General features: G+C 45.9%; 1 protein-coding gene across 1 annotated transcript in view; it reads left to right on the top strand.

Annotated features, from left to right (window-relative positions):
* The first annotated feature begins 11,828 nt into the window (after positions 1-11,828).
* Positions 11,829-14,778, top strand: part of LOC112551069 (neurexin-3-like) — a 48,961-nt gene continuing 46,011 nt past the window's right edge. Inside the window, exon 1 of the mRNA XM_025209976.1 lies at positions 11,829-12,537. Within this exon, the coding sequence (XP_025065761.1) occupies positions 11,829-12,537 (709 nt within the window). The remainder of the gene's footprint in view (positions 12,538-14,778) is intronic.

Raw genomic sequence — 14,778 nt, 5'->3', positions numbered from 1 at the left:
ATGCTTTTGTGAAAAACTGACTTTTTGAACTATAAAAATGTTAGCAAAAAAGGATTCCAATTTTTTACTGAAAGAAATGCAAATTGATTTGATTTGAAATGAAAACAAATCAATATGGATAAATTGAAACTGGTTTTCAGTTTTTCTTTCTCTCTGTCTCTCATTTTTGGTGTTTCTTTGCTTTTTCTCCCCCATCTTCTTGTTCAATAGTGGAAGGGATAGAAATTAGGAAGGGAAAAGAAAAAAAAAAACCTTAGGGGAAGAAAAAAGCACTTCTCAGCAAATGAAATCCAATGGGATTATTTTCCTTTTAGTTAAAATGGGTAAATTCAGTAAAAAAAATCCTAGCTAAACAATGGAAGTTCTTTTGTTTCCTTGATTTTTTTTTCATAGGAAATAATTGCTAATTACCAGCTCTGCTGACAGCAGTAAGCACATTGCCAAAGTGTTAAGGATGATTTGTGCCACCTACACTTGTACAGTTCCTGTGCCAAGGTGTACACTCTTGCATATGAAATCTATATACAGAGAGTTTCCATCTCTGCATATTTGCAATAATTCTAAGTTCTCCCTCCTCTTGTTCTCATTTTCTCTTTGAAACATGCGAATTTGGCTCCTGGTTTGAGCTGGTTGAATTGGGATTTCAAATTCACAGCCCAGTCATTCAGAATGTCAATTGTCTTCCAGGGCACTGCACTGTGTGTCCCAGTGCTGGGAACTCTTTAAAAGATCATCTGACATTTAAAGGGACACTGCCAGGATAAACTCTCTCTCTCAGGTGTTTCTATATATATATGGACATCATTATTATATTAACATGTAACAGCTGATATTTAAGTAATGGGAAGTGTTTTTCCCCATTATATTACAAGCCTCTGTTACTAAAATTGAAAGATTTAAAAAAAAAAAAGAAATCAATTGATTTTTCATGATGCTGTTGGCTTGTTGCTTTTGTTTGACTCATCTTTGGTGATGAAGCCTACTGACTGCTTTCAGTTTTGGGGTTCACCACCCTTGCACAGTGCTGCTTAATTTTAGGTTTCTAACAAAGAATCATGGGGTTTAGGGACAGAGAAATCTTAATCTGAAGTGTAGAGTGCCCTACACTTCATTTCCCAGTCCATGCAGAGTGACTCCCTTTTACACCTTTTTATTATGGCTGCTGTCCAGGTTTAGTTCTAAATGTGTCAGGCAGTGAGGCTTCTAACTCAGTCCTTGAGGGACTCCTTTACATGATAATACCTCTTACTGCCAGGAGGGTCCTATATCTTTTAAATTAGAAACACACATACTTTTGGAGTACCCTACATGCTTGTTTTCCTTCCTTGGTATTTGTACCTTTCCCTTTGAATGCATCATCTCTTTGATGACTTGACACATCTCCCCCAGAAGAGGAGGTTAATTTCCCTGCCAGATGAATGACTCTCTTCATATTAAGGTTTTCTTTTTTAATTTTTTACTGTAGAGGAGCCTAAAATTTATTCCTGATTTTTCTCAGCAGTGAGTCTCTAGGGAAAAGACGGAACTAAGCAGGAATAAGTTACAGGGTGACAAAGTATAAGCCACAGAAATGGATTACAGTCTCATAAAATACATTTGGGTTAAAAGCAAACCGCTTCTTGCAGATAACTCCTTGTGCTTGCTGAGCGGTTGGGGTCCCAAACTCTTAAGCCCAAATTTGTCTCATTCAACAGACATACTTTTAAAAGAGATGCTTTATAGGTACCGTATTCTTTTTCCTTTTGTGAGTCCCTGGGGCTAGATAATGGCCTGTGCCTGATGCACTCAGTCCTTGGCTATATGGTCACTTTTGCTACAGGACAGCAGGTTTCTATGTGAGTCTGGCCAGCTTAGTCCAAGATGGCTTAGCTTAGTCAGAAAATGGTTAGCTGAACAGTCTCCCTAGGTTACAAGGTCACTGTGCTTTGCTAACAAGGACGGGCCAGAGTGCAGCTCTCCCACAAGACTCTCCACCTGGCTGATAAATTGCCTGTAACTTTGCCTGAATGAGCACAATTTAAAAACTGTGCCCAGCCATGCAGGAATACCGGCCTTTTTATTTGATGGTCTGGGAAGTTTTTGGAGTCCTGGGTCGTTTTCAAGAATCCTCCTGTCCTCCTTTTCCAGCCAAAGCAGTGATGTTAAAAGATTTTTGCTGGAATTTGGTCTGGCAGAGTATGCCAAAGGTTATAATAGGCTGTTGGCTTCTTCCATAGCATAACAGATCATAAGACTGGCTTTTCTATATGGTGTCAGGGGTCCTTTCTTCACCTCTCTCCTCCCTAGTAACTCTTTGGTGGAAGGCATTAAAACTGGGGTAGAATGAATTATTGCAGAGGATCTATATATACCTAAAGGAGCAGAGTGGAGAGTTGGGGGAATCCAGTCTGCATGAACGCAGACTTCTCCCACCACAGCTCCACAGTTTGAGTAGTAGTGCTAATGCCTTTTCCTTTAAAGATGCTCCAAAATATTTGTGAAACAATACGGAATCTGAATCTGAAAGGGGATGTTTCACCAGTACTATGGCCTTGCCCTTATAGCATGCCTTGCCAAATGGTTTCCCTCCCATGGGTACTACAGGGCTTTGCAGTCTTGTGGAATGGGCAGTGCTACAGAACGGTTTAGCATGCTGCTGGGAGAAAAGGGAGACTGTAGGGAATTAAGGTGGGACGTGCAATAATAACAGTAAAATGAACTGGGGTACTGGTATTAAAGAGTTTTTCAGCTCTGCTTCTCAAAGGTGGGTATTATTAACCCCATTTTAAAGGTGAGAAAACTGAGGCATGAATCAGGAAGGTGCCCTTTCCAAGTTCCTAAGCTGAGTCTTCAGCATAGCTGAACAGGAATTTAGAGCACAAATCAACATTCACATCCAGTGGACTGTTCTGCCTGTCCCTTTCCTGAGCAGACAAGGTATTGAATTCTGTAGTGCTCCCAGTCCTGGTTAGCGGCAGACGTGGGAGAGGGAGATGCAGGGACCTGGTTTTTCCTGCATGGCAGTGCAGTGTACTAACCACTCAGGCACTGCCAATCCCTTCTCTGCACTAGTCCCTGTTAGTGGAGAGTTTGTGGTAATGAGAGTAATTAACACACTGGGAGTCATTTCTGTGTCCTGGAAAGGAACAGAAAGCCATCAGAGCAGCCCCAGACATGATTGCTCTGCAGGGTTATTTTCTCTGTCTCTTTCTTTTTCCTTTGTGCCTGGGTTTTGATTTTTCTTCTTTGTGTTAAGAACGCTGGAGAGCAGAAATGGTCTGAAAATTGCCTTCATGCTGAGCTTGGGCTAGGTAGGCTGGTAAAAGGTCACCCACTTGGACTAACCGGCCTCCTTTCTGGAGGGGGTGGGTGGGGGGGAGGCAAGGGACTCATGGTCTCTCAGGGCTTTTTTCCACCCCTCCTTCCTGCAGCCTAGATCTGAAGCACTGCGCTTCTGAATTGAATCTTTAATAGTCCCAGGAGGGGAGAAGCTTGAAGGGTGATTATCTTCATTATAAAATATTAACTCTTCCAGCAGCCAGATGGCTTCCCAGCCCAATGGGTTTGAAGTGTCGGGCTGGGCAGCCCTGGTTTCATGCTTGCTATTGGGCTTTCTCTCCACAAAGCCACTGGTGTATTTTAAGGTGTCTGACATGAAATGAGTATGTATGTTCACAGAGTCTTGATGTATATAGAACGTAAGCCCAGGTGAATCTTCTCAGATGAGATCCAGGATTGGATCAGTAATAAAGATATGTGCTGGCTCTTTTTTCATCTGTATTGAGAAGAGAGGAATAGGGAGGCTGGTGAAGGTGGTTATTACACATATCATCTATCTGCTGTACCTTGAAAAGGACAATTTAATTGGGGCTAAGGCCAAAAGAGAGAGAGAGACAGAGAGAGTGTGTGTGAGAGAGTCCTGACCAGCTAGAGAGGAAGAGCATGAAGGAAGTCCAGCCTTGTTTCAGAGTGTGCTTGTGGGCTGCAGTCATGAATGGCAATGACTTTTTTTGGCTTTGTCTTGGAAGGAAACCATGTATCGATGCCATTAGTAGTAAAATAGTGACCCAGTGGCCATTTCCAAGAATGGAAAACCTGAACCTGGGTAGTGTACGGGAGAGAGGAAGCCAAAGGGAGTTTGCCATTTTCTGATGCTGAGTCCCCTTGGGGAGGGAGGGAGGGAGGCCAGTGCACATGTAGGAGTTTTGTGTGACGAGGTAAGCAGAGCAGGAGTGGGTTGCTTAGTCACCTATGACAGTGGTTCTCAACCTTTTTTGTACCCGGACCCATTTATAAACATAGATAGCCAGTCCCGACTCAGTGCCCCTCACTCCTGCCCCCCTGCTCCCAGCCCCCACAGTGTGTCAGGCAGGTGGGGTATGTGGAGCATAAAATCATAGAAAATTAGGGCTGGAAGAGACTTCAGGAGGTCATCTAGTCCAACCCCCTACTCAAATCAGGACCATCCCCAAGCAGCCTCAGGCAGTCCCTTGCAGGCCTCCTTGACAAGAGTGTGGAGTGAGATGCTTGCACAGAAATGACAGGAAACCAGGAGGCTTTTAAAAATAAAGAGACTGAAGAAAGACAATCATGTGGATCAGATTTTCCTCTGTTTTGAGTGTCAGCCTGCAAAGGAAAAGCCACACATTTTGCATTTTGGCTTCTGTTCTACCCAGGAGAATACACGAAACACCAGCAGACTCTCTCTATGCCTGAAGAGGGTGTTTGTACCCGAAAGCTTGCAAAGAACAATTTTTCCAACTATTTAGTTGGTCTAATAAAAGATACTACATCTACCCAAAGAACATTGTCTGCCTGACTGAGAAGCAGACACCCTCAAAACAGAGGAAAATCCAATCCAGTTGATTGTCTTTCTTCAGTCTCTTTATTTTTAAAAGCCTCCTGGTTTCCTGTCATTTCTGTGCAAGCATCTCACTCTGCACCCTTGCCAAGGAGGCTTGGAAGTGGGAGAGTTCTGCATTCTTCCCTTCCCCCTGCCCCCAGTGAAAGCATCAATTCACTCTTCTCATGTCTGCATTTTTCATCTGAAGGTTTTATTTTTGTTTTTCTCATTTTTAGCCAGGACTCAGCTGGGGATAGGCCCAGCCAGGGGGATTTCTGTCTAAGAGGAAGCCAGCTCTGTGGAGGCACATACAAGGCATGATCCAAGCAGAGCCCGTTGCAGAGCATTGAATTAGACAAGTGTGAAGAGGATAAGCAAATACTATTAGTTTCCCTTCCTTCTGCCCCTGGCAAGCTTGGCTTTTAATATCAATTATTGATTTTGAATTTCACAGGATTGTTTCAGACAATATATGCTGCAAGGCTGTAATGATCCTGTCTCTCTGCCCTGCATGGACTGCAGAGGTGGAGGTTGATAAGGGCGCGAATTGGGGCTCCATCCAGCTCCTTTAGAAATTAGTGACCAAAACGGCCTTTGCTTCAATGGGAGAAAGATTGGGCCCTTTGGAAGCAGGAAAGTGGATGAGCTCGTACACTTTCCTTTTCATTGGAGAAGGCAAGGGGTTGGCTGGGGGTCAGATGTGACATGAGTGGTGAATAGCAGGTCGCTAATGAATGTTTTGGTTTCCATGTTGCAGTGCAGCATGATGAGCAGTTTATGTGTAGGGAGGTCCAGGCTTGGGCTGACTGAGGTGCCGCAGGTCAGGACTGACTTGCATCAGTAGAGCTGTGTGAGACACTTGGGACTGGAATGACAGGAGGGCTTGCAAAACAGGGCTGGGTGTTATGGCAGAGCTGTGTGTGGGAAGCTGCCCTGGCTCCTGCCTGAGTGTACCTGGCTTCATCCAATGCTATTATTCTTTCTGCACTTGGAATAGCTGAACATTACACTTTAAAAATATCCATCCCCAAGCAATTAGCAGGCAAAGGAGGAGGCAGCGAAGGAGGGAGGGCAGAGTGACAAACCCAGTTCCCAAAACCTTTCCATGCAGTTTGGTAAATAACCTACATGTCAGCACCGTGCCTGGCTTCTCGCTCCGCTTCTCAAGCAGTTGCGTTGTGAGACGTTTGCGAAGATATTAACCCCGCATAAAAAGTATGCCAGTCGGTAATTATGGAAATTAGCTGGCAATTAGATAATGTCACTCACTCTCCACACAGAACAGATAAGCACTTGAGAGCCACTCCGCGGCAAGGATGGGTCCCCCCTCCTCAGGCTTTTAAGCAGATGGCGCTGATCTCCTGGCATTAATAAGCAGTGCCTTTGTCTTGGCAAGGTGGCTAATGGTCAGGGAACTCTCAGTGTAGCCCCCTCCCCACTAGCAGTCATTCAGCGTTCTCCCCCCACCCTGCCTTCTCCCCCAAGATTTCTGCTGCTCTTTCATTCCTGTGAGTGGGAAGTTTGAATAGTGGAAGTGGGTGTGTTTCCTGCAGAGGGTTTTCTATGTGTGAACTGCTGAGCCGTCTGTTCAGAGCACAGATTCTGTGCTTTGTCTCCTCCTTACCGTTCTGGAGTGTGGAGAAGGGGGAGCACAGGTAGGTGTGGAGGTGCTGTGAGACGGGCCTGCTGGACAGCGGGCCCTTGCAGAGCAGCACTTCTCAGACAGCACTGTAGAGAGCGTTGGCTGGTGGTCCATTGACAAGCTTGCTGATAATGTGGGTCTGACTCTCCTCATTTCCTGCTGCTCAATGGCATTAAAATCAGCTAAAAATACAATGCAGGAAACGTTTGTAGTGTTACTTTTCCATGTGAGCATTTGCTGTAATTTGTGTAGGGATGTAGTGCGACTGTGAATGAGAGTGGAAGGTGTCCACCACACACACTCTCTTTCTTAGGCTGTGGTTCATGCTGTGAAAAAGTTTTGAGTTCTCCCCGGGAGGACACACTTAAAAAAAATACAGCCATTTTCTCCAGGAATTGCCCCAAACTTTGCAGCATTACTGTGAATGAGCTTTACAGTTGCAAGACTGACTATAGTACTTTTTTGAAAAGTAAGAAATGATAATAGGGGAGAATTATTCATTCTCTGTCTGTCTTGGAGGACTAGAGTAGGGAGTTTGGTGAGGCACAAAGGTAATGTGTCAGGTTTTAATCTCTAAAGGTTTGAACAAAAATCCTGACTTGTGCCGAAAAGGATGATGGGTCTTCTGTTTTTCCACCTGGTCTCTGTTATTGCGTGGTGAGGTTTGTTAGCATTGGCCAGACAGCAGTAGAAAGGGATGCTATGTTTCAGGGTTCAGATACTTTGTCAGTGCTCTCAAGAAAATGCTGCTATGTGCCTGGATTTAAACAATCCTCAAAACTACAGTTAGAATGGCCAAAAGGAAAGAAAGCATTCAGAAGCAACTTCTGTAACACATCTGAACCTGCAACGATCCTGCTTCCTCTGCCTGAACAGGTGTAACCCCATGGGCTTTGGAAAGTAGATGGAGGGGAATGGGTGATGGGTTTCAGGAGCTTTCCCTAGCAGTCTGAACTGAGCATCTCCTCATCTTGCTAGCTTCCATTTGTTTGCTATCTGGAGTCTAGTATGAAATGAGTGGGTGGGTGTTGACCCATTTCATAATGGGCAGGCATCAGCACTACAGAAACCACCGTGCAGATATCCCTGTTATTGGCAGCCTTAAGAACCGGATCCACAGGTATGGGAGCTGACTCTACTTTTCACCTGTTTGACTTGGTTCCCGCAATCTCAGGTTGGGACAGATTATGAGTTTGAGAGGAGCTTGCTGTGCTGCGAGCTGTAGGCACCTGTCCTGTGGATATTTCCAGGCTGTCAGCCTCTGCAGCTGTGGTTGCAGCATCTTTTGCTAGTTCTGGAAGAGATGATAATTTTAAAGTGAGAGCAAGGTTGGAGAATGTGATGGCTACTTCTCATGCAAGCAATATAACCTGCTTTGCCCAAGAGAATTTAGGGCTGCGGAGTAACCAGCTCCACTGTAGGTTCTCTGCAGGTGCTCACTGACTTGCTGGGCTTGCCTCCCTCTCTCCCTTATGTCCATCATGGGGATGTTTGAATCTTAACAGTGAAGAGAATTTAGCTACAGCAGTGGTGATTGTTCCAAGGAACCTTGAGTGGCTGGGAGCACATTGCTGGCTAATTTACACACATTATTATATTCCTATTCCCATCTCATCAATAATTCCAGACCTGGGTCATCACTTTCCCTCTTCCCTCCCTCTCACTGTCTTCTCCTTCTCCATAAATCAAGGGCTATTTTAGTGCAGACACTGGAGAGCACAGAGAAGAAAGGTAAACGGACTAGAGCCAGGCACCTCTGCCTCCAGTTGCTTTGCAAAGGCCAAGAATAAATGACTAAACCAACATCTGGGTTATCAAGAGGACAGACCGTTTGAATGCTTGGGTCCTTTTTTTTCCCTGTTTACCTCTCCAAGTACCTCCTACTTTCTCCCCTTTGTCCACAAGAGCCAAGTTGTTAACAATTAAAAGGAATTATCTTCCTTCAGGTTTTGACTTGATTGTATTTGTGTTCACAGCAGTTTAGCTAAGGAGCTTCAGTCAGGCAGCTGCAGGGAACGGGTCTGGCTTACAGGGGGCATTGAAAGCTCATGTTTCTCTATTGCTTCCAGGTTCTCTTTTAATTGTTCTGTTTTTTAAGTGACTTGTTTTTAGTGCAGGTTAAAGTTGCCAGATTGACAACCACAGAGACTTACAGCTGCCATATATTCCTGGGATGGATTCAGCATGAGCCGTGATAGTGAAGTCTGTCTCTTCCCTCACCTGGAGAAACTCTTCTCACTCAGTTTATGTGACCTCTCCAGTCCTTAATTTCCCTGATATCCAGTAAAGGGCTGTTTAGTGTTAGTGTTCATGAACTCTTCTTTGGAGAAGGGGTAGTAGTATTCATAGGTGTCCACAAGGAACTACCAACTCATTTCACACATCAGCATTTGACAGCTGTTTGGTGGCATATTATGTCACTTCTGACTGAGTCTGAGCTGGCAGCCAAGAAGTGAAAGACTCTGTGTCTTTGTGTTAGCTCCCTGGGGCTTCAACTCCCAGCTTTGTACTTGGACTGAACTTCCTCTGTTAATTTTTGTATAGATTGCCCAGCCTTCTTCTCTGAGCAGGCCTCTGTGCTGGTGGCAGCTTTTGCCTTAACAAGTATTTTCAAACAAAGGATGAGTCACAGGTTCGAAATGCCTTTCCCTGTCATCTTAAATCATCTTCCTGCACCCGCCACACAGTCACCCACCTGCAAACTGTTCAAAATGAATTTAATACTAGCGTAAAGTGATGCAACTCCTCCCCACTGAAGGCAGTTGAAGTTTTTCCCACTTATTCCTGGGGTGAATTTGACCTACTGGGGATAGCAAACTCTTTTGGGAGCTTCCAAGATTGACCGTATTGTTCTTTCTGTTATTAAACAGGCACTTGGATGCTGTATTGATGGGGACACTTAAATACTGGGCATGCTAGTATGGTGCAGTTCTTACCACCTCAGCTAGATGTAAAGGTTGCGTTTTGGCTGAACTTTATAGATGTTAGTGGAACCCTCATTTAATTTCCTGCAGTGGTAATGTGTAGGACACACATAGCAAGATCTTCCATTGAGTAGGAAACTGATAACTGAATGTCTTCTCAGAACAGCAGTCCTATGGGTGGGCAATCTGCTGTGAGTCAGGATAGCAGGCAGGGGACCCAGAAAGTTTTGGGAAGTAGCATCTCATGTCCTATGCTGGCCTTTTCTGTCCTAAGAATTGTAACATTTGCATTAAGTATTTTTGTGTGAGTATCTATTAACTACTGGGGAAGCTGCAAAGCCACACTAGCATATAAAATTGATGGGAGGGATCCATACCTCATTAAGGAAGTAAATATACTGGGGCCATTTTTATACTGTGTAGTACTAAAAGGTGTGGAGATCCCTGAGGGGCTTCTCAGGTTTGTATAGTTCTGATCACTTGAATGGTTCCTTGGCATTGAGGAATTGGGATTATGAGGCTAACTGTATGTAGCAGGGCCTAACAGTGTACCATGAAGCTCTGCCAGTTACCACAGGAAGTAAGCTTCCTTGATGTGTAAAGCTAAGTACAAACAGTCAAAAAGCCTGAGGCAGAATCAATCAGATCTACTCAGGTTTCTCTAAACCCATAGATTGGACCGTTAACGAGCAGAACTCATGCTGGCGATTCATTTGGGGAAGGCAGGTAGATGCTGGCCAGAAGGCGGGGGTCCCAGGCTCTTAAACCCCAATTTGTCTCATCCAACAGACATACTTTTAAAAGAGATGCTTTATAGGTACCGTATTTCTTTTTCCTGCACACCTCCCAGCCTGCCAGACATTGCCAAGGGCAGCTGAGCCCAGCTGAGCAGGGGCCATCCCTGATTGACTGCTTCGCACACACCATCAACTCCCTGCTGTCAGCTGCAGGGGGGGAGGCATCACAGAACATCTCCCCAGCCCCACTACAGCAGGGGAGGAGGGAAGAATGGGGTCTGCCCAGCTGGGGTGGGGGGCATGCTGCAGGGGCTTTTGGGCTCTCCCAGAGCTGGGGTCTGCCCAGCTGCGGGGGAGGGAGGGCAGTCTCATGCGGTGGGGGGTTTCCCCCTCACACTCAGGTGGGCTGGGCTGTACAGCTCTGCCCCCCATGAATTAGTGCCTCTGACTCTCAGGGGTGGGGAATGGAGCTCCCTGCACCTGCCCTGGTCCCCCCAGCAGGTCAGAGGCAGCAATTCATGGGAGGTGGGGCTGTGCAGTCTGGTCTGGCCTGGCTAGGTAGGGGGGAACCCCCTCCCCTGCCCCCCCAACATGTGGGACTCTCCCCAGCTGGATAGACCCCAGTTTCCAGGGGGGTGGGTTCCATTCCCCTGCCTCCCCCCACTCTTTTCCACCCGGCTGACAGGTGCAGGCCGGACACAGGGTGGGGAGCAGAGGCTTTGCTGCCTCAGTTTCATGATAGCTCAGCTTGGCCAGGGCAGAGGAGCACTGAGGGAGGCTAACCCACCTGCCCTGCAACCTAACTCGAGTTGGGAGGGGATCTGGAACACAAATTTGATAGGTTTGTCAAACTTAAACTGATTAAACCTGATACTACATCCACCCAGGTCTATCTTAAACTGGGTGCTGCCATTCTGAAATTGGTCTGTGTGTCCTGAACTTCTGTTCTGTTACAGGTTTATACTAATTTCCAATCAGTTATACTGGTTTATGTATAATTTCTGTACCTAGACATTATGGCTTATTGGATAGTGTGCTTACAAATCTTAAGTCAGAGTCTGACGAGCTGTGGGACTGACCTTCTCTCTCTCTCTCTCTCCCTTTCTCTCTCCCTCTCCCCCTCTTCTGTTGTCCCTACAGATCCTGCAAGCTCTTTGAGTGCCAAGTGGTGAATGATGGGCTGGAACATCTTCAGCGCACCATGAAGATTGACTTTGCTTTTACTCTCTCAAGAGTTACGTGCTTTATGAGTTCACCACCACTGCTGCCGCATCGTTGCCATCACTGTCAGGTTCACAGCCGCTTCTAGGAAACTAGAATTTGAGGATTGGCTTCCACCTCTGCGTTTACTCTCTCGTCAAAACAACCAGTTTCATCTTTGTGTTTTCTACTGAAACAAGAACACCTTCTGTGTTTTTTGCCATTCACAAAAGTTCATCACCTGGAGAATTCTTTCCATATGCCCTCTCCTCCTTGGATAAAGGCCTCCGGATCCTAACGGATAGCTGAGATCTTTCCTTGGAGAGGTGAATTCTTCTCAGTCACATCTGCACACACTCTCTCTCTCTCTGTCTGTATCTCCCTCTCTCTGATTTTCTCCTGCTTCTTTGGAATTTACTGGTTATACTGTTGGTTACTGGGATCCTCATCACCAGTGCTGTGGCTTTTATTTTTCTCCCAGGGAAGAGCAAGTTATTACAACAATGGGCTTCACACTCCACTCTGTCTGCTTCACCCTGAAGGTGAGTTTACTACTGGGATCCTTGCTGGGCCTCTGTCTGGGCCTGGAGTTCATGGGACTCCCAAACCAGTGGGCCCGCTACCTCCGCTGGGATGCCAGTACTAGGAGTGACCTGAGTTTCCAGTTCAAGACCAATGTCTCGGCTGGGCTGCTCCTCTACTTCGATGATGGTGGTGTCTGCGACTTCCTCTGCTTGTCCCTTGTTGATGGGCGCATCCAGCTTCGGTTCAGTGTGGACTGTGCTGAGACCACAGTCATCACAGACAAGCAGGTCAACGACAGCAATTGGCATTTCCTGATGGTCAGCCGCAACCACCTCCGGACGGTGCTAGTGCTGGATGGCGAAGCTAAACCTGGTGAGGTGCGCCCGCAGCGCCAGTATATGAACATTGTCAGTGACCTCTTTATGGGTGGTGTCCCATCAGACATCCGGCCTGCTGCCTTGACTCTTGATGGTGTCCTGAGTGAGCCCCCATTTCAAGGATTTATCCTGGATCTGAAGTACGGCAACTCAGAACCTCAGCTCCTGGGCAGCCATGGGGCTCGGCTGGACATGGAGGGGCTCTGTGCAGAGAACCCTTGTGAGAATGGTGGCACTTGCTTCCTCCTGGACGGTGAGCCTCACTGCGACTGCTCAGCCACTGGATATTTTGGCAAACTCTGCTCTGAAGGTAAGAGGACACCTCCTTCCTTCCCATCAGTTTTTTGCACAATTCCATGAATTGATTTGGCATTTAGAATGACTCTATTAAACCCAGTGTTCCTAGAAGAGATAAGGTGCTCATCCAAACCCTAGGCATTCTTTCTGCCATTGGAAATGGCAAAGATGTGGGGCATTTGTGGTGTGAGGTGCCTCTCAGATGGGATGTAACATTTGGAGTGTTGGACAAATTATCAGCTCTAACTTGCTAATGGGGTTAGAGAAAATAAGTTAATGAGTACCTGTGCACTTGAGTTATGCTAGAGGTTGATTAAACACCAGACTCTGATTGGATAGCATTTCCTTGTCCAATAAATCCAGTAGGTTCATATGAATGCACTCAAGTCTGACCTACTGATGCCATGGTCTTGCAAAAGTGAGGCAATCCTTGGTATGTCCCACCGCTACTTAGAAGAAGCCCCTTGCTCTGCCTGGATGAAGTTATTCTACTTTGGTTATTCCCAACACCTGGTTCGTATCATTTTGGGCCCACTGGAATAGCCCAAAAGGGATTTGAGGGTGTTACTGGACTTCCCATTTCCTATTCAAAATAGAATCTCAGGTGCCAAACACCTGAAACTCCATGGTGGGATAAATGGCAGGGCATGTTTCTCAGTCTTCTCTTACAATGTCATGGTAACTGGCTTCTACCAGCAGGCCCTGCTGTTCAAGGTCTCCATAGAGACAAGAGACTTGGATGGCCAATGAAAAGAACGTCTCACTGAAGTGACATTCTGAGATGATTCCAACCCAAAATGGGGACTTGAGACATCTTAGATGTAAGCTGGCCAGAAATTCCACTCAACTCTGGGGAGCACCCCTGCCTTTTTCACCCACCTCCAGGAGTTTCTGGATGGTTACGCACCCAGAGCAGGGCATCCTTGCTCATTCTGTACCGAGGATACACAACTCAAACTTTATTAAGGGTCACTTTCAAGATGCCCCTTTTTTGCAAGAGGTGGAGGGCTAGCACTAGTGGGATCCTCTGTAAGTGGATGTGAACCCCCAGCATGTTTGCTTGCAGGAAACTGGACCTCACATGCAGGTGCAAATTAGCAAATCACTATGCAACGGGGACACAGGACTTGTCACTTTGCTTTTAAAATCCTTTTTCCTGCAATAAAGGGGTCTAATAACGAATTAGGGTGAGCCACTGGGATTGCCCTGGCAGGCCATGGGTTGGAGATCCTTGCTGTATGGAGTTGAAGAGTGGGATTTGTGTAGGATGGGGTGAGAAGCATACATCTGATCTAGGACATGATCCTCAGAGATTCTCAGTATCCCAAACTCCCACTGACTCTCCAGTTGTAAGCTGAAGTGTTCAGTATCATTCAGGACTGGTAATGAGAGAGGATCATTTGCTGAGCTTCAGCCTTAGATGATCTGAGACTGCAGACATTGCTCAATGCAAGTAAGCAGATCTGTAGTATTACTGCTGAATGTGTGGGCCTGTTACTTACAGAGCCAAAACACTTGTCAAAGGGAGCTTTGGGTAATAGAAGACTGCAAGATCCACACTTGAATTTGGCTTCTGAAAGCTAAAGAAAAAAGGATCTTCCAAGTTCCTGAGCTAATGGATCGAGACTCCACAGGGAGCTACTTAAGATATCAACAGCATGTGGCTTTCAGCCTGTCTTGAAAAATGATATAAGCAAGTAGGGCTCCTGCCCACTTGGGGGCAGTGTTAATAGCTCTGGCCAGGGATTGGATGTTAGAACTTCCACATGTCTTTGGAGGGGTGTGTGAAATGCATCTTATGGGGCAAAGGATGCATATGGTACAGGTTTCACAGACTGGATAACATGGTTGGTGCATGTAAAATCATGGCTCACCATTGCTGTTGGATTCCTGTAATGATGTCTTAATTTCCAACATGACCTACTCTTCATTCTGAAGAGAGAAATTTTATCCTTGGGATTTTTACATTTCCAAGTCCTTGCTAACCATGGTCTATTTGTTGAGATATGAGATGCTTGTTGTGCAGGAAACTTTCATCTTGGAGCCAACATCAGAAATTGTCTTCACAGTCTCTACCTTATTTTTTCTCTTTTCTTGCTCTTATGCCATGATGCATGTTTTTATTTATTTTAATTTTTTGTAAGTAACCTTGTTCTCTTCTTCCCTTGCCTCTTCTACCCTTCGCTCCATCAGGCAGCAAAGCTGTAATCTAACAACTGCGACATCCATGTCGACCTTGTGTCATATGGTATCA

The sequence above is a fragment of the Alligator sinensis genome, unplaced genomic scaffold, assembly GCF_000455745.1.
Source record: "Alligator sinensis unplaced genomic scaffold, ASM45574v1 scaffold1195_1, whole genome shotgun sequence".
In the NCBI taxonomy this organism is placed as follows: Eukaryota; Metazoa; Chordata; order Crocodylia; family Alligatoridae; genus Alligator; species Alligator sinensis.
This window is presented reverse-complemented; position numbering and strand designations above follow the sequence as displayed.